General features: G+C 45.5%; 1 protein-coding gene across 2 annotated transcripts; it reads right to left on the reverse strand.

Annotated features, from left to right (window-relative positions):
- Positions 1–1,230: 1,230 nt before the first annotated feature.
- LOC134586037 (hemoglobin subunit alpha-3-like) lies at positions 1,231–21,485 on the reverse strand. Of its 2 annotated transcripts, none has more exons than XM_063441542.1 (3): positions 21,366–21,485; positions 12,741–12,945; positions 1,231–1,474 (listed from the first exon to the last, which is right to left on the reverse strand). In XM_063441542.1, the coding sequence occupies exons 1-3, from the start codon at positions 21,458–21,460 to the stop codon at positions 1,343–1,345; spliced, it is 432 nt and encodes a 143-aa protein (XP_063297612.1). In that variant the 5' UTR covers positions 21,461–21,485; the 3' UTR covers positions 1,231–1,342. The 2 variants fall into 2 exon arrangements, with proteins under 2 accessions (XP_063297612.1, XP_063297611.1); XM_063441541.1 differs by lacking the exons at positions 12,741–12,945; positions 21,366–21,485 and adding exons at positions 2,452–2,656; positions 4,183–4,300.
- Between the last annotated feature and the right edge of the window lie 972 nt (positions 21,486–22,457).

Genomic DNA, 22,457 nt, shown 5'->3' on the forward strand with positions numbered 1-22,457 from the left:
GCCCCTGAGCCCTTCCTACACAACAACTCACAGGAATTTTACTTATTGATAGACTGCCGAGTCTACACACACACACACACACACACAAGCATATCAAGGCTACCTGTTGCTGGGGGTCAGGCAGCCATATTCTGACCTTTCCAGCAGCAACATGGTCTGCTGCTTAATGGCGGGGCTTATGTGCAGAGCTTTGTTGGGGGGCGGGGCCTGTGCCAGGGAGCCTGTCAGTGCTCCCTGCACCCACAGACAGCACTCCGCACCTTCCAGCTCCTCTGTCCTGCATTCCCTCCCTCTGGCTGTAACACACTGTTACAGTCCGAGGGAATAGAATGTAAACACATGGCCAGCAAGTTGCTGGCATTTGGGGGCACAGCTTGATGTAGGGGGCCATGCCCCCCCTAGCGATGCAACTGATAGGTGGAAATCCTACTCAAATAAGCTTGGATGAAATGTTACCTTGAGGTATTAAGAGAACTAGAAAGGTATACCTCACGATTGCCCTAGTAATTTAACCGAGACTTCATAAGCCTAAATCGTATTCCTAGAACCGAGAGAGCCTACAAGAATTCCGAGAGTCTATATGCTGCTCTGTTGAAGTAGTGGTCAAAGCTTTAAATTTGTGACCAAACTTTTCAGTCAGTCGATTTCTCTTCCCATTGCTTAATCCATGCTTTTTGAAATAAAGTCAGAGTAGGGACTACCTTGTTACATGGATGAAAGAAAAATACACAAAACAGAGGGCAGGTCTCAAGTCAAGCTCCACTTCTGTTGAAGTCCAAGTTTCCTACCCATTGCCCCACTCAACAGTCTTCCATTTTTACAGATACCCAGTATAACTGGCTTCATTCGGATCAGTAGTGAGTTAGAATGAGCTTGTGCCAGACAGGTATGAAGTTACTGCCAGGCTATAGAACAGGGGTCCTCAAACTCCAGCCCCCATATGTTGCTGAACTACAACCCCCATGATTCTTTGAATTACATAAATAGCCAGAGAATCATGGGAGTTGTGGTTTAGCAACATCTGGGGGGCCGCAATTTGAGGACCCCTGCTATAGAAGATGGTGCTGGTAAGAAGATCCAGCAGCACAAAAGCAGATTTAATAGTAAAATGGGGCCACGTACCAAATACATTTGAGGTTACTGCGAAAATAGCTCACTCCACAGTAAGTCTGTGATAGAAGTACTTTAAGGAGGCATCTAGACAAAAACACACCACATAGGCCTTCAGAATTCAGTCTCATTTTATTTGCAATTCTGGTGAGAAGTAACCATTTGCTAGATATTAATTCATTGCAAGTTATACTGGATCTTAGCATTACAGCAGATTACTTGTTCTTAGTCCTCACTTCTCCTCACTCCCAGCCAAGACACGACAAACCTCATCAAGGAATGGTTTCCACACGGCCGCCATCTTGTCATTAAATTCCTCTGGAAAGTGTTTGCTCAGAACGGCTATAATACACCCACACATGAGCTGTAGAGAAATGACATTGTTACATCATATTTAATGACACTATTTCAATGACAATAAACAGATGTTTTGGATTGTTAGAACCCACTATACATAGACCAACGGTTATTAGACAGTTTTGAAATGTGCTTAATTTATTTTCATCTGATCCAGGCAAAGCCAGTTCCTTATGGTGGATCACTTCATATTAGAGATATTAAATGGAATGTGGTTCCAACCAACTGACATTTGTTCACAAGTCTATACGGATGCCATTGTTGGCAACAGTTTTATTAGCATTTTGCTGTAAATTGAAGCTTTGAGCAGAACATGGTCCAAGCCCATTTTGTGGTATTCAAGGGACACTATTGCCCTAGTTACAGTTTAGGAGACTGGGTCCCCACTGCAATGGGTTTCTCTCTTACAGTGCTGTCTTTTTCCCCCAGACATAGAAATGGATGACCGGTCATTACAATCCTGTCCCAGAGCAAAGCTGGGAGGCCATGTGCATGTACAGCAAGCCACCACATTTTTTCCATGAGACCATCTGGCAGTAAGAGGAGTTTTACGGTGTCATCTCATGGGAAGTACCCGAGACAACCACAAAGCATTTACACCCCACAATGAAGAGCCTGTTCTGTAGATTGAAGCTTCCAGCTGCAGAGACATGGCCTCCAGACTGCTCCATTAAAGGATGTGGTATCCGTATAGGTGCCTAAGGTGTACCCTCTAAATGTGAGCCAGTTACTGTAAACAATGTTTCTCAATCTGAGATTTTTCCTGGCTACATTCCAAGATCTGCTTATACAGTGTGCACTGGGTGTTGCCAGCTACATTGACTATAGAAAATGTGTGCATCTTCACCTGTCTATGCACTGCCCCCCCATCTTTAAGGTCTGATAACATCCAGATATGTTGGAGACACACCCATCATTTCGTTATGGAAATAACCAATTCAGAACAGATTGCCAATAGGCAGACATCATTTCACCAATTCTTACCTCGTAGAGATCCCGTGTCACATGGATTGTATTCACGTGTAAGTCAGTGAGGGTTGTCATGGATTCCTTTAGTTTGTCGTAGTTTTTGATGGCATCACCAATAGCATGCATTATCTTCCCTCCATGAGCAAGCATATCGGGAGAGTTTTTGGATATATCAAACTTCTCAAAGTATTTAGCAGCTTCTTTGGAGGAAGTGGTAAGGCTAAGGGAGGAAAGAAAGCCAGGCAACATGAACACTATATCCTACCACTGTCCAAAACAGACATTTAACATTACAAGTTAAGAGAGGAGTCAGCCAAGTTGGGTATTCGGTTAAAAACCCTACAAGATCAAATTCATTTTAGGAAGCTGTAAAAGGATTTCTAAATACAAAGTGTTGCACTTCAGACAGGAAGCGTGATGCTTCTAAACTAAATGGAAGTCGCCACATTGGAAGCAGAGTACCATGACAGACAAGTGTATGGCTCTGGGCTATGATGAACAGGGTTACCCCCAGATGACAGTTGAGAATCGGACTTTTAAAGGCTAAGCCACTGCTGAAGTGTATAGTTTTAGGTCACTGTTGAGTAGATGTACCTCCAATGAAAACAAGCATGCAGTGAGTTATGCATTTTTGCTCTTTGGTAGATTTCTAAACAGCTTGCAATAGCTGCAGCCTTTGCAAGCTGCCCTGTCAGTCCTTAAGTAGACAGCTCCCTAATGGGAACCAAGTAAGGAACTACTAAAATCCCCCCCCCTTGCGAACCCTATACAAGGTTTTAGGAGTTTGAACAAAGTGCCCATGGAAAAAATCCTTTTCGTTATTTGTACAATTTGTTCATTACTGCATTCTGCAGTTTGTTATCTGGACCAATAGTCAATTTCTCATCTGAATTGCAAGTCATCCAAAACAAAGAGGCTCACGTCTAGTATCCATTATAAGCTAGGACCAGGAGCATTCAGTTGGATTTTATTCCCAGTGTACATCTTCAACATGTATTCCTAACACTATATAGTGCTACCCCTATTTAGGAGTCATTGTCTCCTCCCTTGCTGCAGCCACCCCCACCTTACCTGCTAATATCAAGATTGATATCGTATCCAATCCTTCCCCATAGGGAAGCATTGGAAGGTTAGTGCGCATGCACAGCAAGTCACAACTCTGCACCAGTAAAATGCGCTCTACAAGCAGCATTTGATTTAAAGGGACACTGCAGTCACCAAAACAACTTCAGCTTATTGAAGCAGTGTTGGTGTATAGATCATAAAACTGAAGTCCAGATTGAGAAGTTTATCAAAGAGCTACAGTGAATATATATATATATATATATATATATATATATATATATATATATATATATATATATATATATATATATATATATATATATATATATATATATATCAGAATGAGTAAACTCCATCTTTTTCAGATATCTGGAGCAACATGGCATCTTCCCTACCCTAGCAGCATGGCACTCACAGAGGGAATATATCTTTAAGAAGCTGGAAGAGCCAGACTGACAGCCAAGCATACTGCCGTACTGCCCAACATTACAAATAGATGGTTGTTTTTGGTTTATGCAACAAATACAGAAAGGGAGCCATTATTGATTTAATACTAAATGGAAAGTTTTGCCAAAATGTTTGGCAGAAATAAAAACCAAGCAAAATCCATCTCCCCTCCATATACCATTACCTAGCATAGTATACACAATTAAAGATTTACACAGATTCCCCATTTATTACCTGTCCATAGCCTCCGCTCCCAGTGTTTCAGCCTTAGGAGCAATCTTTTCCCATAGAGACAGAACCAGCGCCTTCTCAATGTCTGTCAGAGTCATACTGCACTGTGAGAGCTCCTGACCCAGTGAGAAGGAGAATGGGAGAAGGAGAATGGAATAAGGAGCCCTTTCCAATGGACCTGTTATAAGGGATCCCAATCAGCTGTGTCCATTAGCAGAACCTGTGTGATGATTTATTTAGATATGGAACCCTTACCAGCAGCCTGTGGCTCTAACAGCTGGGATCCATCTTATTATATCAGGATTTAGGAACTCAGCAAGTCAGCTACAAAACCTTAATGCTTTGCCACCAAATCATGAAATGTGAATTTCTACGACAGAATAAATGAAATATTCTGCATTACAGTGTTATTTACTAAAGGGAGATTTGTCAGACATTCAAAGTGAATTTCAAATTTAAGGCCAAAGCTGCCAAACTGGGAACATTCTCCGAGTCAGCTATGCTTCCAGGTCTTCGGCTAGTTTGGCCTTAAAGATGAAATTCATTTGAAATTTACTTTAAAATTCCTGATAATTCAAACTTTAGTGAATAGACTGAATTAGGATTAATAAATGTGTTCATGGACACGTATCACCCCACGCTGGGTTATTAATTACAGTGGTTTGAAGTGGTTATGGTGCCTGGAGTCTCTATGTGCATTTTGCCTTGAAACACTGTCAGAGGTGTAACTCCACCTCCAGTCTTGTCACTAATGCATCACTTGCCAATCCAAAGCCAGAGTTCTGGGCTAGCGATACACCGAATGTCTCATCATTGGCAGGATCTGCGTCTGGCTCTGCGGATGTTGTAAGTTTGCTGCAGAGGAGACCCGGCACTTGTAGAACGGTTTGCCCCATTACCGGGGAACGGTGTCAGATTACCTCTCACATCATAATTACTGCAGCAGGCTATAAGGGTTCTGATACTTGGTGTTACCCATTTATAGAAGTTACATCAGCAAATAAACTGTTCTCTGACTGCCATGAAGGAGTATAGGCAGTGCCCTTCTTTATTTTTCAAGTAAAATTTAAATGAAAAACGTTTTAGGGAATAACAAAGACATCCTTTTCCAATTATACACCAAACACAGTTCTATTTATTCTAATAGCTATTGGCCTGAACTAGGTCGCTCTAGGTAACTAAAAGTAATCTCAGTATGAAGACAAATCTTGATCCTCTTTTAGTGTAGTTCACATAAACAGAGAAATGATCCGGTCACTCCAAAATTAAATAAGGCAATTTTATTGGACCCAAGTGTCCAGCTGGGTCCTGGCCCTTGGTCCGGTTGCACCAAAGATGTGCTTATGGTAGAGTGCAGATCCATTTTTTGTTATTATTAATAAACACCTTTATCGACCCATGGTTAGTATTTGGATTGACTATATCATTATTGGGGAGGAAGAAAAGAAGACAGGTATAAAACTAAGCAACAGGAAATGAAAAATAGGTAAATTATTGAAATGGAATCACTCTGCAGTTGATGCTACAGTCAGAACAGTCAGGATGTGCACTCGAGAGGATACAGGAATAAGGCACAGGAGAAACTTTGTACTCCACCAATACAGTACTAGAACAGGTTGTATTGATCTTTATTTGTATGTGGCATTGTGATGGGTTTTCAGAGTTGCCACCTTTTTTAATAAGAAAACAAGCAACGCATCAGTGACCTTTATCCATATTCTACATAATAGTTATATTTCAGATTATGGGGGAAGACATAGTGTTCGCTCTACTCATATTGATAAGTGCTTTCAATCCAAAACCAGGAGTTGTTAGATGTCTATTGTGACTTGAACATTATTAGCTATATGTTAGGAAACATTTCCAAATATAAAAAATGTAAATTATGTAAAGAAACGTCCAGGTCAGCCAGATCGAGCTTGATATCGTTGGCATACAAACCAAATATACAAACATGGAATTGGTCATTTAATAAGGGTGTTGGGTCCAATCGAAAGTACCAGCGCTTTTTCAAAATAAAGTCGTAAAATAGAAATGTGGCAACCTTAACCGGAACCATCTGGAATTTTAAAGAAACAAGATTTTAAGTCGTGTGTTAGTACGGATGTTGATTGGCGTTAGCAGAGTAACGTGATGGCACTGATAAAGCTTTAGGAAAACATATCTCTACACAACATCTTGCGAGAACCTCCGGTGAATCCTAACAAGAGCCTTCTTGGCATCCAGTAACAATAGGATCTGCAGTTGTTCTAGTGACTATATTATCCCTCTAAATTTGAAATTCACTATGATTTCCCCTTTAAATCTCACTTTAGGGAATAACTGTGTATATCTTCTATTAAGTCCTGTTATAGACCAGGATAACACAGCGGTTTTATTAGGTATGTGTGTATCAACTCTTATAGCCTTTATAAGTACAATGTTCACACCCATTATTGTAACCGTAGCTCACCTGTAGCTGCAGTTTATTTGTTTAGATATAATTTTTTGTAGATTGGAGTTCATTTCACGCCTCTACCTGTGATGAAGTTGCTCATCTGTTTTTGGTCCCAAATCCTTGGACACATACAAGTCCCTTCCTACAGTTCCATGAATTCTATCCCATATATACAGATGATGTAACAATCCATGAAAGGCCCTTAGACGTCTTATTTCTCTAGCTGTAACCTCTAATGAAGTCAGATACTGGATGGCCAACTGCACGGAAAGTTATCATCCCATTATCTACTAATCATATAGACCCCTTAAACCTGTACCTACAAAGCTTGTAGAAAATGGCGGTTACATGGGGTTATGTTATGCAAAACCATCAGTTATGGATTCAGATAACTAATCTTAATCTCGTCTCGCAGCGTTATCCACGAGCCATAACGGCCACTGTACACACTACGTCTTATGGTGTTTGTCTGGAGTGACACATCCCAATTGGCTATGTTGTACGCCTGTTTCAGGATATATTCTGTATCTGTTCATATACCTTCAAAATGTTTACACAAATCTCTATTTTTGCCATTTACATAGCACCAACAGAATCTGTAGCACTTTACAATATTGGGGGGGGGAGGAAAAATAGGAAATTAAATATGAAAATTACAAGAAAACGTACAGGAACGATCAGTTGAAGAGGACCCTGCTCAAATGAGCTTACAATCTATAAGAGGCGGTGAAAAACAATGTGGAGTGAAGCAGAGAATAGAGTGCAAGAGACAGGTATGTGAGGTGGAGGTTACTCTGGGAGGCCAGAAGCTTTTTTTTTTTTTTTTTTTTTTTTAACCCCTTAAGGACCAAACTTCTGGAATAAAAGGAAATCATGACATGTCACACATGTCACGTGTCCTTAAGGGGTTAAAGGCACTAGTTAATGACTGAAAACTAGGGAAGTCTGATGGTGGTAGGCAGGCTTCTATTTAAAACCGTTGAAAGGGAGTTCAGAATTGCATGATATATTCATGACCCACATGTTATTCTAAATTTTAATAAAGTGAATATCCCTCTCTACATGGCCTCAACTTACTGGGCTTTCACCTACTGTCTGACAGTCCACACCGTTGCCATGTCTTCTGTGTGCGCCATTGTTTACAAATCATTAACAATAACCCTCAGTTATCAAATGTGTATTTATTTATAAATTAATTTCTGTGCCCCACCAATATCACGTTCTCTAAAATGCTTTGCCTGTTGTGTGCTACCCACAAACAAAGTCATGTAGTTCTTAATGCCGCTTCAAATGACCGCCTTCTGAAGAGGGTCATTCTGTACCCAGGAGATAGAGCGGAGCTTACGGTTTAGTAATTACAGTACACACCTTAACTCGAGAGAAAAAAAAACCTGTGGTGCATTTATCAAATTGTGTACATTCATCTGATAATGTGAATGTGACACACTAAAATGAAAAGAGGAAAAAAAAAAACAAAAAAACACACACAGATCCCCTTTGACTAGGAAATCAGTAATATCTAATCTGGCTTATAATTTAAGGGATTCTATAAGTGCCAGTAATACAAAGCTGAGCACAAAAAAAATAAAAAAATTATAAAATAACTATACTGCTCCTGACACAAATTGCCCTTTAAATTACTGACTAGTTTATAATTTATACATGCAACTGAAGAAAAAAAAAAAAATTCCCAATAGATTTACTTATAAACCCTGCTTGTTAAATTCCCAAACAGGTCTATAATCCAAGTTAATTTGCTACCAGTATGAGTGTTCTGTTGCTACCATATTGTTTTCTCTTCATTCTGTACTAAAAGGGTGTAATATTATCCTAAATTAGTGAATTAAGCTTGCCGTTCCAGACAATTACAATGACTCAAGTCGGGCAGCTGTCTAATAAGGTGACAGAGCAAAGAGGTGGAGCGGTATTGCTCAAATAAGCTTGGACAAGATGTTTTGGGGGAGGTATGAAGAGAAGAAAACATATGCCCCCAAGGTTTCCCTAGCAATATAACAGACTTAGTAAGCCTAAAACCTACAAATAGTCTGGAAAATATAGCCTGGATGGTTCAGTTTAAGATATTTTACAGAGTGCTCTATTGAAGTGGGGGGTCCAAGCTCAATATTGGCAGCTAAACTTCCCTTGCCTCAGTTGGTTTCTCGACCCATTTCCAAGTCAATTTTTGTTTAGATATGGAAGGCAAAAATAGGAACTACTTTGTCAAGTGGATGGAAAAATACACAACACAGGGCAGAGCTTAAGGCAAAATTCACTTCCATTGTATAAGTCTAGGTTTCCTAGTGTGCTTTACTGCCCATTGTCACCCTCAAGTCAAGCTCGATAGTCTTCGAGCAATTGTTACATGTGCAGGACAGATGAGGTCACTGCCAGGCATGGGCGTCCGCGGGGGGGGGGGGGCAAGAGGGCCCCCCCCGGATTTTTCAGCTTGTGCTGCTATTTTTGGTTTGTGTGAGAATACACTGCAATACCGGCGCCGGCCATTAGGCGCTGTGAATGTTGAAAGGCAGGAAGCTACAGCTTATCCCTGCCTCCCACTCATCACTGAAACCGCAGGGGAGCAGCACAGAGCAGGTAAGTGAGTGATGGGGAGCACTATTAACCGCCTCTCCACCATCCCCCCCCCTTCATTATCACCACCCCCCCCCTCACCACCCCCCCCCCACCATCACCCCCCCTCACCATCACCCCCCCTCAGCATCACCCCTCCTCACACCCTCAGCATCACCCCCCTCACTATTAACCCCCTCACCACCCTCAGCCTTACCCCCCTCACTATTAACCCCCTCACCACCCTCAGCCTTACCCCCCTCACTATTACCCCCTCACTATTTTTTTTTCACTTTTTTGTTAGTGGGGCCTTATGTTTGAGTTTTGCCTAAGGCCTCATAAAGTCTAGAGCCGCCTCTGCAGAATGAGCCTCAGAAGAAGAAAATGAGATTGGAGCACTTCATTCTGGATACCACATCATAAGGCGTTGGTACCTGGGCCTGGCAGGGAAACTCTGGACCTTCTCCTCATCTCCCCAGGTGAAAAAAAAAAATAAAAAAAATTAATAAATTTATATATATATATATACACATACACACACACACACAGTGTTAATGTGTTCACTTTAATTTACTGAGTGTCAGGAAACACAGAGGGCTGCTGGGTAGGGGTGCTTGAGGGTCAGCTGGCTTGAGGGTCAGCTGGCACTCTAAGCCAATCAGTAGCTCCCCATTCATGAAAACTTAAAAATGTTTATGAATCGGGAACTAGCGATTGGCTTAGAGCGTCGGCTGACCATTCTAGCCAATCAGCGGCACCCATGCCTGACGTCAATCTGCACTACCTGACACTCCGTTTAAGAAGCTGAATACCACTGAGCGACCTGGAGCTGGAGGAAGCCTTTGGGGGTAAACCATTTGAGAGTGGTTTCACCCCTTAAAGGAAAGAGAGCGCCTCTCCCCCCCCCCCCCCCCCCAGGCTAAAGAAGATGGTGCAGACAGTAAGGTTAGGAGGAGAATTAATATTAAAATGAGGGCCAGGTAACAAATACAATTGAGGATACTGCAGAAACAAAAATAACCAACTCCATCGCAAGTCTGACAGGAGTACGGAGGAAGCTTTGAAATAAACAACCACAACACAGGCTTTCAGAATCCAGGTTCACTTTATTTCTAATTCTGGCAAGAAGCTGGCATTTGCTAGATATTAAAGTTATACTGGATCTTCGTATTACTTGTTCTTTGTCCTCACTTCTCCTCACTCCCAGCCAGGACACGACAAACCTCATCAAGGAACGGCTTCCACACAGCGGCCATCTTGTCATCAAACTCCTCTGGAAAGTGCTTGCTCAGAACTGCTACAATGCACTGACACATGAGCTGTAGAGAAATGATACAGATAGTGAGAACATAACGTTCCCATGTATCATATTAAAATACAATATTTCAATGACACTGAACAGATTTGGATTTGTTAGAATCAAATATATAGGCCAATTGTTATTGGACAGTTTTAGTTTTAGTTTCAGCTTGTACAGACAATTTAAGCTTCTCATGGTGAATCACTTTGTATGGTGATAAATTAGAAAGGAATCGTATTGGTTTCCACCTTACATTTGTTCACAAATTTACACTGATGCCAATTATTGGCAGCCATTCTCTCAAACTGAGTTTTGCTGTGAATGGAAGGTTGTATCAGAACATGGTCCAAGCCCATGTAGTTTTATTAAAGGAACACTTGTGACCCAGTCACAGTTTAGGAGAATGGGTCTGCAGTGCAAGGGGTTAGAAGGAGATTACTTCCCTTTCTCCATCGCAGTGCTGTCTCCCATGTGCAACTCTGCCTCTTTGGCAGAGTTAGAAATGGATGATCTGTCAATACAATTCTTTCCCAGAGCAAAGCTGGGAGGCTGTGCGCATGTACAGCAGGCCACCACACTGCACCAGTCGCATGTCTCCATGAGATCATCTGACAGAAATAGTGGAGATTTACTTTGCCATCTGATGGCAAGTGCCCGAGTGACAGTCACAAAACATTTACACCCCACAATGAAGAGCCAGCTCAGTAGAACAAGGCTTCCAGCTGCAGAGACATGCTCCATTGAGGATGTGGTATAGGTGCCTAAAGTGCACCTCTAAATGTGAGCCAGTTACTGTAAACAAGGTTTCTCAATCTGAGATTTTTCCTGGCTACATGCCAAGATCTGCTTATACAGTGTGCACTGGGCATTGCCAGCTATATGGACTATAGAAAATTATATGGGTCTTTAAGGGAAAAAGACCTCAGTTAAAAAAAAAAAAACAGCGATCTGTTCAATTTCTAAAATATACCGCTTTTCTTTAAAAAGCCTAAAGGTTATGATTATGGCAATGAAAATATCCAGCAACGTTTTTTTGCCAGGTGGCGATGAGCCCCTACCTAGTCCTTTAGTATTGCAGTATTTACCTCCTGCATGCATCTTAGCCGATCTAAAAGAAAAATCATTACACTGGCCCTGGCGCATCCATAGTGCAGCACAAGCAGTCTTAGCGCGCCAGAGCACAGGGTGAAAGAGTAAATCCCCTGCCTCAGTTTTCAACTCATCTTACTCTCCCTGAAGCCAGTGGAGTCGGCCGGCCTATCCTGATGTCAGGAGGAGGCGGTGTGACTTCCACTGCTCTTCTCCTAGGACCGCTGCAGATCCTGTCCCACCCATCCCTGGTCCAAGGTAAGCCTCTGGGAGGGAACACACTTTTTTTTTATCCTACTACAACCCCTGTCCCCTAGTTGCAACCCATATCACTCAAACCACAGCCCCTTTCCCAAATTGTAGCCATCAACCTACTTCAGCCCATATCCCCCCACCATTTACAGCCCCTAACTTTTCAGTTACAGCCACTACCAGTGCTATTCTGAGATTAGGCTCTGGATCCGCCTCTGCATGCATCTGTAGGACTAAGCTTATGTATGTATGTCTATATGACAGTGTATGAATGTCTGTCTGTATTTGTTTGATTGTGTGTTGAGAGAGACACACACCTATATTGCATGGAAAGACTCAATGCGCTGAGGGGTGAGCGCCACAGAAAGGGGAAGGAAAGACACGCAAAAAGAATGGGGGGGGGGGACACAAAGGGGCTGGGGAAAGATACACAAGAACGTGTCAGACATGGTAAAGGGGGATAAAATACCATAGAGATAAGAAAATCTAAAGGGGGTTACAACACACTTTAAAAGAGGGAGCAGCAAAATGTATATTTGCGAGTGTAGCCAAAAATCCTGGCACCGGCCCTGCCTGGCTTTGAGGTATGAGAAGATTCAAATATGTTGAAGCATTTACTCCCCATTATGGTAGATTTCCCCTCTAACTATTAATACAGTTTTATAGTGCTGTGGGCATGTTAAACAAAAGACCACAGAAGGCTGCGAATTATGGTGTTACTTTTAGGACTAGGAATTATCTTTGCTGTAGAGATTTTGCAGGAGTTTCCATTTCAAAAGACCAAGAATATCTGCTAGAAATAAAGTTTAAAAAACACCACACACAAAAAAACAACCCACACCACAAACCATTTTACATTAATAACCAATTCAGAACAGATTGCCAATAGGCAGACACCATTTCACCAATTTTTACCTCGTAGAGATCCTGTGTCACATGGATTGTATTCACGTGTAAGTCAGTGAGGGTTGTCATGGATTCCTTTAGTTTGTCGTAGTTTTTGATGGCATCACCAATAGCATTCATTATCTTTCCTCCATGAGCAAGCATATCGGGAGAGTTTTTGGATATATCAAACTTCTCAAAGTATTTAGCAGCTTCTTTGGAGGAAGTGGTAAGGCTAAGGGAGGAAAGAAAGCCAGGCAACATGAACACTATATCCTACCACTGTCCAAAACAGACATCTAACATTACAAGTTAAGAGAGGAGTCAGCCAAGTTGGGTATTCGGTTAAAAACCCTACAAAATCAAATAAAGTTTTAGGAAGCTGTGAGATTGCAGTTTAAAACCAGGATGGTTGCTAAATACAAATAAAATACATAGTTTCAGCCACATCCTCTATAGCATTTCAATGCAGCCTGTGATAATACTTCTGCACCAGTTACAATGTTGTATTGAGATATTTAACTTTACAATCAGGTCAATTGGAATTATATAAAAATGATAGTTAAACAGGAATGGTCACTTCAAAATTTTTACCAGAGGACATTAGCATTGAGAAAGGGCTGCTGCTCGAAACGTTTCCTGCATTAACTTTGTCCTCAAACAAGTTGTGTTAGCACCTGGGTGTGCACACCTATACTGGATGCGCAGGACTCGTGTTTGTTTTTTTGGTAATATTTTTACCAAGTTGAAGGTCCTCACTGAACCAAGAGTTGTTTTACACTTGCCTACTGTTTATATTAACCATTAGGTCAGTTTACATTTTAAAATTTAATAGTCAAGTTAAGGCGTTATTTTATGGAGTTGTAACTTAAAGGGAGCCTGTAAAATGAAATCTAGTATCAGAACTCTGACACACACACACACACACGCGCTAAAGAAATGGAAGTCACCATATTGGAAGCAGAGTGTCATGACAGTGTATGGCTTTGGGCTATGATGAACAGGGTTACCACCAGATGACAGTTGAGAATCGGACTTTAAAAGGCTAAACAACTGCTGAAATGTATAGTTTTAAGTCACTGTTTAGTAGATGTACCTCCAATGAAAACATGCACATTTCTAAACACAGCTTGCAATAGCTGCAGTTCTGTAGTCTGCCCTTTTAGTCATTTAGTAGATAGCCCCCTAATATGGATTGCCATGTTTATGGGAACCAAGTAAGGAACTACTAAGTCGCTCCCTCACCAACAGCAATCCCATACAAGTGGACCGGTTTTATGAATTTGAATAGACCAATTGTGCATGGAAGCTTTAATTCATTGCAAAATTAGTAGGTTAGTGCAGTTTGCTACCTGGACTAATAGCCAGTTTCTCATCTGAATTGCAATTCATCCAAAACAAAAAAGGCACAAGTCTAGTATCTATCAGAATCCATCAATGGAAAGTTAGATATAAACGAGGAGAAGTCACAGTTGGCTTTTAGTCCCAGTGTACAATTTTAACATGTATTCCTAACACTTGACATTTGCACAGACGTTATTCGGCATGTGCTAAAACCTTATATTAAATAAGACACGGACACAGTTAATTCTGTTGGAGTACAAAGTCCACAGCTTTTATTAATTAGATTATAATAAATTAACATAATTAACATAATTTAGGGTCATTGTCCAACTATACATTAAGTTACTATACCCCCCACACAGTACCCCTGACAATGACCCTACCAATTGAACAATAAATAACCAAATAACAATTCACTTGAAACACGGCCTACCAAAGAGGCCCACATCATACTGTTAACTGTAGGGGTGTACCTCAGACACCCCTACACCCCCAGGTTCGTCGCCACCCCAGAGCTAGAACCAACCAGTCCTTAATTCCATCAGGCCTACACCTCGGCCTGCCCAGTTCAAACTCCACGCCAAATTCCAATTCTCACTACGCCCTGTTCCGCCGCTGTGACTAAACGGAACTGCTAAAAAATAGGGAGGGTGGGTGGGACAATTTACAGGTAAGAGAGGCTCTGGTTAAAATGGCCCCTATTCTAACATGGCTGCTCTTTATACTCCCTATCTCCACCCCCAAGCTCCATTACCCTAACCCAACCCCCAAACACTAGCACCTGCCCACTCCCTGGCTCTGTCAAGGCCCACTCCTCCCACTGCGTTGTTCCATGGGCTTCATGACATTTGCACAGACGTTAATCGGCATGTGCTAAAACCTTATATTAAAACATTTGCACAGACGTTATTCGGCATGTGCTAAAACCTTATATTAAATAAGACACGGACACAGTTAATTCTGTTGGAGTACAAAGTCCACAGCTTTTATTAATTAAATTATAATAAATTCACATAATTAACATAATTTAGGGTCATTGTCCAACTATACATTAAGTTTCTATACCCCCCACACAGTACCCCTGACAATGACCCTACCAATTGAACAATAAATAACCAAATAACAATTCACTTGAAACACGGCCTACCAAAGAGGCCCACATCATACTGTTAACTGTAGGGGTGTACCTCAGACACCCCTACACCCCTACGCCACCGAAGAGCTAGAACCAACCAGTCCTTAATTCCATCAGGCCTACACCTTGGCCTGTCCAGTTCAAACTCCACGCCAAATTCCAATTCTCACTACGCCCTGTTCCGCCACAGCACATAGCTTGACCTCCTTAAGCGCCCGTGCGACCCCCACCAGACCTAAACAGGGCCTGTTCTATACCTTCGTGAAAACCTAGGTTCAACAAGTCATTCCCAACGTCTGACAGGTGGATACCATCCCTCCTAAAATACCCTGGTAACATGCCCTCCAACTCCCTGTGATGCACCACTACGCGCCCTGAAGTCTAATAAAAACTGCCATAATCTTGTTAACTTTACCTCTAGATCGAGCTATTGCAGCCGGGTCCCTGGCGTGTCTCCACGTAAAGCGAGGAACCATCTCGGACCAAACAACCACCACGCCAGGAACCAGCTCCCGCAGCCGATCAACATCCCTTTTCATCCTCCGCACTAGCTCTCTTTGGGGAATCCCACCTAAGTCGTTCCCCCCTCCGTGAGCCAATACCACATCCGGGACCGACCCTCCAGCCACTTTTCTAAACAAGATACTGCATAAACTCTGCCAACTAGCGCCCCTAAAACCAAACCAAGATAGCGCCACTCGCTCCAATGGAAAGCCCAGCTGTGATCCGCTTCTGCGAACTGCGGCTCTCTTCTCCGCCCAGTGAACATACGAGTGGCCCAGCAACCAAACTTCCAAACCTGAAAAGAGACAAAATTAGTTGGATAAAAGAGACAACGTCCCCTTCCCAAATTCCTTGAACCATTTATTTACACCAACCTATCCAGCCTTACGTACGAGCATAATCGCATGGATTCCCACCTCCCGATCCGTTTGATCCGCTCGTCTCCCAAACCTAAACGTGCTGCCTCCGTTGCTGCTCCTATGCGAAACGAGTGCGTCCCAAATTGGTTTGGCTCTAGGCCCAGCTTCTGCAACCCCATACGAAAGACTTGCAGAAACTGAAATCGTGACAACGCCGAGCGATCGGCGTGCAAGAAGAAACAACCCTTTCCTTTTGGCCGAACATCCCAGTACCTCGTGCCGCAGGCTACCGGGCAAGCCCCTGATCCCGGTAACTCATACAACACCACCGAACATCCTGTGCCGAACACGTCCGTTTTAGACCGACGCAGCCAGATCTGCACCCTGTCACTACATATGTCCACGTCCTCAAGCATTAATCCGCCGTTCCCTAACCTGTTGGCACTCACCAGCTCACCGATGCGGAAAGCCCCAAAAAACGCCCAGACAAATGCTCCATAAAATAGTGTTACTTCGAAAGGGGAATCACACAGCTCTAGCAACACCCCCAATAGCCCTTGTAAAACCGAGAACGACACCGGACGCCTCGAGTCCACAAGCTTCTTTCCCCTCTTAAAACCCTTCATCGCCTGGCGTATCACAAAATTCTTCGTAATGTCCTCCCACCCGTTGAACTTAAACAAAAACGCCAAGGCAGACATGTACCTGTCCACCATGGCCTGCTTTGCGAACAAACGACACAGCACCCATAAAAGCACGTCCACCCGCTGACCCTGCGAACCTTCGCCCCCTACCTGTTGCACTGTCTCCTCCCATTCCTTCCAAACCTTGACGTAACCCGACCAAGTGCTCGGCGCCAGAGAATTCTTTATATACTCCCCAAGCATGCGGTCCCGAGCTGCCACATCTCGACCGGGCAAGCCTGCCCCTGCTCCTGAGCGTCCGGCGCCGTTCCCACTGAAAACGAGAAAGCGCATCAGCCACCACGTTCAACATACCTGGGATGTGTTTAGCCCTAAACACCAAGTTGAAAGACATGCAGATAAGGACAAAACGCCTCAGCAAACATAACACCGGGGGTGATGACGCCGACAAACTGTTGATCGCCTGTACCATCGCCATGTTATCTGAGTGGAAAACAATTTGTTTGTTCGCTAACACCGGCCCCCACAATCCTACCGCCACTACCACCGGGAATAGTTCCAGAAACGCTAGGTTTCTTATTAGCGGGCTTCGTTTCCAAGCCTCAGGCCACGGCTCGGCGCACCAGTGACCCCCCAAATAAGCCCCAAAACCCATGCTTCCGGAAGCGTCGGTATACAGCCCCACCGCTTCCCCTGCCGCCGCCGGTTCTCTGAAAATCACCTTCCCATTAAAATCCCGTAGGAACCGGTCCCACACCATTAAATCCGCCTTCATATCCGCCGAAACTCTGATGTAATGAGATGGCAACCGCACTCTGCTCGTAGCTCGCGCCAGGCGCCTACAAAAAACCCTCCCCATGGGTATGTCCCGGCACGCGAAATTAAGACTCCCCACCAACGATTGGAGCCCCCGGAATGTCACCTTTTTAGCCCTCCCTACTGTGGCTACCAACTCCCTCAACCGCACCAATTTGTCCCACGGCAACCGACATTCCCCTTTTTCGGAGTCGATTTCTAAACCCAAAAAATGAAGGCATGTCGTGGGCCCCACCGTCTTGTCCTCCGCCAGGGGAACCCCGAATTTGTGCGCCACCCACTGAAACACGTCTAACACCTGCCTACATCGGTCCGACTCACGCGGGCCCACGCAGAGAAAATCGTCAAGGTAGTGCACCACAGCGCCCCCTGCCAATTCTTTCCGCACCACCCACTCCAAGAAGGTACTAAACTTCTCAAAATAGGCGCACGAGATCGAACACCCCATTGGTAGACACAGGTCCACGAAAATTTCCCCTTTGAAACAGCACCCGAGCAGATGATGGCAGTCTGGGTGTATCGGAAGCAGCCGGAAAGCTGCTTCCACATCTACCTCCGCCATCAGCGCCCCACGACCCAGCCTCCGGACCAACTCGACCGCCTTGTTAAATGACGTATAGGAGACGGAGCTGAGGGCCGCGTCGATGTCATCATTTACCGATGCCCCTTTCGGGTACGATAAATGATGTATCAACCTGAACTTGCCTACCTCTTTCTTGGGGACCACACCAAGTGGGGATATCCGCAAGTCATGCAATGGCGGCGACAAGAACGGTCCCGCCATCCTCCCCAATTGCACTTCCTTGCCTAGCTTATCCCTCACAACCTCAGGGTGCTCCCGAACAGACTTGAGATTCCCACATATCGCACCCGGTCCCCTGACTACATAGGGAATAAAAAATCCCTCTCGAAATCCCTGCCACAAGAAAACTGCATCCGCCCCATTAGCGTATTGCCTTAGCCAAGGCAACATCACCTCTATTTTCACCGGAGACACCCCCAGCTGGGACCCTCCTCCCCCGCCAGTCTTGCCTTTTTTGAAACAACGGCTGACACCGTGAGTCCCCCCGCAGCCGGAACATTCGTGTCGGAACCTGCAAGTATTTCCCCATTTGCAATGTCCCTCGTTGAACATCCAGCAGAAACCTCTCTTTTGCCCAGCCGACACGGCTCCTGTGGCCGTGCCGGCTGCCCCAGGAGAGGGCGCCGCCTTCTGTGCCATCATAAGGCGCATCCATAATGGCAGGTCCATTTGGTCCCACCGCATGCTCGCATTCGCTGCTAGCCGTTGACGAAACTGTTCGTCATACCTCCACCAGGCTAGACCTCCGTAGGTTCGGTACGCGTCCCCTATCCTATCTAAATGACAGAAGAGTTCGGAACAACGCCCCGGAGTCTTCTCCCCTATAATGCTAGCCAGAATGCAGAAGGCCCTCAACCAATTCCCGAAAGTCTTTGGTATCTTGCGATACCTCTGCCTTTTCTCCTCCTCCTCTTTTTTGGCATCCTTTTTATCCTCCTCCTTCAAGTCCAAGAACTCCTCTAGGGGGAGGAGGGAAAATATCTCCACAAACTCACCTTTCCATTTCTTGTCCTTCACCTCCACTTTTAAATGGCATCCAAGGGGGCCCGCGAAGGACACGTGCACGTTTTTCCGCGCCGCATCCGGGATATCCCCGCACCCTACCTCTCGCTCCGTGCCCCCATCCGCTAACCCCGACGACTCAGCTGCAGCGCCGGCCTAGCCTCCGCCGGACACAGACAATCGTGCCCCCCCAGAGCCCGGCCGCCTGGTCCCGACTACTCTCCTGTGCCCACACCTTCCCGAAATGTGGAGGCGACCCCTCCTTCCCAGACCAAGACTCTAAAATTGTTCTTAAATCACTTAACAACTGATCAGGGTGTCGTGTGTGTGGGAACTCACCTCTCGAACCTCTGGCCGCAGCTGGCTGCAGAGGCGCCGTCCTTCCGTCTACCTTTCCAGGCACCGGAGCGTCCCGTTGCCGCCGACTCCCATCCGCCTGGACTCGCCTCGAGACTGTAGGTGTATTGCTCCGTGACCTGTAGGGAGAAGAAATCCTGGGTAGTCTGTTCTGAGCTGTCCCTACCCGCCTTTCCTCCCTACGTTCCTCACAGCCATCCCTTGTAGCACTCTGTCTCGCAAGAAAGACTGCCCTCGCGAGGTGCTCTCCTCCTCTGTTCGCTGAACCTCCCTTCTGGTGAACCAGATCCGCTACGCTGCATCCTCTTTTCTCTATCTCTGGAATTGTGCCTCATACAACAGGATCTTTCTACGCTGCACCTGCTCCGCGCTGGGGTCCCTTCCCTGCTGCCTGAACTCCCTGCTCTGCTCCTCGTGCCGCTGCGCCTGACGCTAGAGAAACGCTGTTCTTCCCTCCACCTGCTCCTTGCGGCCTCCATGTCATGAAGCTGCCCCTGAGAGCGGCCGGAAGGGCCCTCTCGCCTAACGCTGACATCCTTAACTGCCTCAAATGGAGGGGCTCTCTGCGTCCTGTCACTGCTGAGCCTGGCCTCTCTTCAGCCGTCCGCCCTGTCCCTGCTTCATTATCACTGACCTGGCAGATTGCCGTGTGCCCAGACCCACTTGCCTCCTGTGAGGTCTGCCTGTCCCTGCAGCTGTCTCCTTGTCCTGCCCCAGCCTGGGACTTTCCTGCCATGATTTCGCCGTCCCAGCCCCCCCTGCCGCCTGAGGGGCCGTTATAATCCCACCTTCCTCATTACTCCCCTGTCCCCCAGCACTGTCAATAGAGGCTGACTCACCGGGACGTGTCTGCTTCGAGCTGCCGCTCACATGGCCTCCCCCTGACCTGGCCTCTGTCCCGGCCGCCTTCCGAGATCCGTTTTGCCTGCCAGTCGCGGAACCGCGGGGCGTAGATCTTTCCGCCACTCTGCGCTTCACGGCTGTCCTACCAGACCGCTGCCGCGCCCGCCAGAACGAGCCGTGCGCCTGGCTGGCTCTGCTAACAGGGCCTCACCAGAACCGCCGGTCACCTCATGTCCCGCTGAAGGGTGACCTCGTCCTCCTCGCCAGTCGACGGGCCGGTACCGCGGGAGCAGGCCTGGCAGCCCCCAGCTGCTGATGGAGCCATTCCAGTCCTCTTTCCTTCACAGCCGCCCGAATTCCAGCCAGGATCTCTTCTAACGACGCCATAATCCTGCAGAAACGAGAAAGAAAAAGAACCTCGCCGACCTGCAACAATTTACAGGTAAGAGAGGCTCTGGTTAAAATGGCCCCTATTCTAACATGGCTGCTCTTTATACTCCCTATCTCCACCCCCAAGCTCCATTACCCTAACCCAACCCCCAAACACTAGCACCTGCCCACTCCTTGGCTCTGTCAAGGCCCACTCCTCCCACTGCGTTGTTCCATGGGCTTCAATAGTGTTAACCCCATCTATTTAGGAGTCACTATCTCCTCCCTTGCTGCAGTCACCCCCACCTTCCTAGCCAAGATCAAGATTGATATCTTACCTAGTCCAATGCTTCCCCAAAGGGCCGGAATCCTGTACCACTGAAATGCTCTCTATAATCAGCATTTGATTTAAAGAGACTGTCACCACAACTTTAGCCTAATGCCATAATTTTGGTATATAGCTCATGTCCCTGCAGTCTCACTGCTCAATTCTCTCCCCGACATTTCACATGGACAGAGGACGGTACTTAGGAGTTTGACTTCTGCAACTAAAATCTAATGCAAAAAGAGGGCTGCTATTCAATAAGCACTAAATGGGAAGTTTTGCAAAAATGTTTGGCAGAAATAAAATAAAAATCCATGTCCTCTGTATATATAGCAGATTACTTACAATTAAAGCACAGATCTCCCATTTATTACCTGTCCATAGCCTCCGCTCCCAGTGTTTCAGCCTTAGGAGCAATCTTTTCCCATAGAGACAGAACCAGCGCCTTCTCAGTGTCTGTCAGAGTCATACTGCACTGTGAGAGATCCTGACCCAGTGAGGAGGAGACTGGAATAGAGAGCCCTTTCCAATGGACCTGTTATAAGGGATCCCAATCAGCTGTGTCCATTAGCAGAACCTGTGTGATGATTTATGTAGATATGGAACCCTTACCAGCAGCCTGTGGCTCTAACAGCTGGGATCCATCTTATTATATCAGGATTTAGGAGCCCAGATCTACAAAACCTTAAAGGGAATCTCCAGTGCCAGGAAAACAATCCGTTTTCCTGGCACTGCAGGTCCCCTCTCCCTCCCACCCCGCAATCCCCGGTTACTGAAGGGGTGAAAACCCCTTCAGTCACTTACCTGAGGCAGCGACGATGTCCCTCGTCACTGTCTCCTCCTCCGTGCCGCTGCTCCTCTGCATTGCGTCGGTCAGTGGGCGAGACTGATCCCGCCCACCGGCCGAGGAAACCTAATGCGCATTAGCGCTCCCCATAGGAGAGCATTGAAAAATAATAAGGACCCTGCTCAAATGAGCTTACAGTTTATGAAAGGTGGGGTATAAAACACATAAGGACAGGAAATAGCAAAATAGCAATCAAATAAGGTGGGAGTGAAGCCGAGCTGGAGGAGAGAGTAGAGTGCTGCCCTTTAGGAGAGAGCAAGAGACAGGTATATGAGGTAGAGGTTAGTCTGGGAGGCCATAAGCTTTCCTAAACTAGAGTAGAGAGTATGATGGGGAAGACAGGCTATTCCATAGGAAGGGCGCCGCCCATGAGAAGTCCTGCAAGCGCGAGTTGGCCGTACGGGTGCGAGCAGCGGACAGGAGAAGGTCACGGGCAGAGCGGAGAGACCGAGAAGGAGCATACCTATGGATCTGTAAGGAGATATAAGAGGTTCTAGAATTGTTCAGTGATTTATGGGTATGGGTTAGCACTTTGAATTGAATCATATAGGATACAGGAAGCCAATGTAAGAACTGACAGAGGGGTGGGGTGTGAGAGGACCGACTAGAGAGGAAAATC

The sequence above is a fragment of the Pelobates fuscus genome, chromosome 2 (genome assembly GCF_036172605.1).
Source record: "Pelobates fuscus isolate aPelFus1 chromosome 2, aPelFus1.pri, whole genome shotgun sequence".
Classification (NCBI taxonomy): domain Eukaryota; kingdom Metazoa; phylum Chordata; class Amphibia; order Anura; family Pelobatidae; genus Pelobates; species Pelobates fuscus.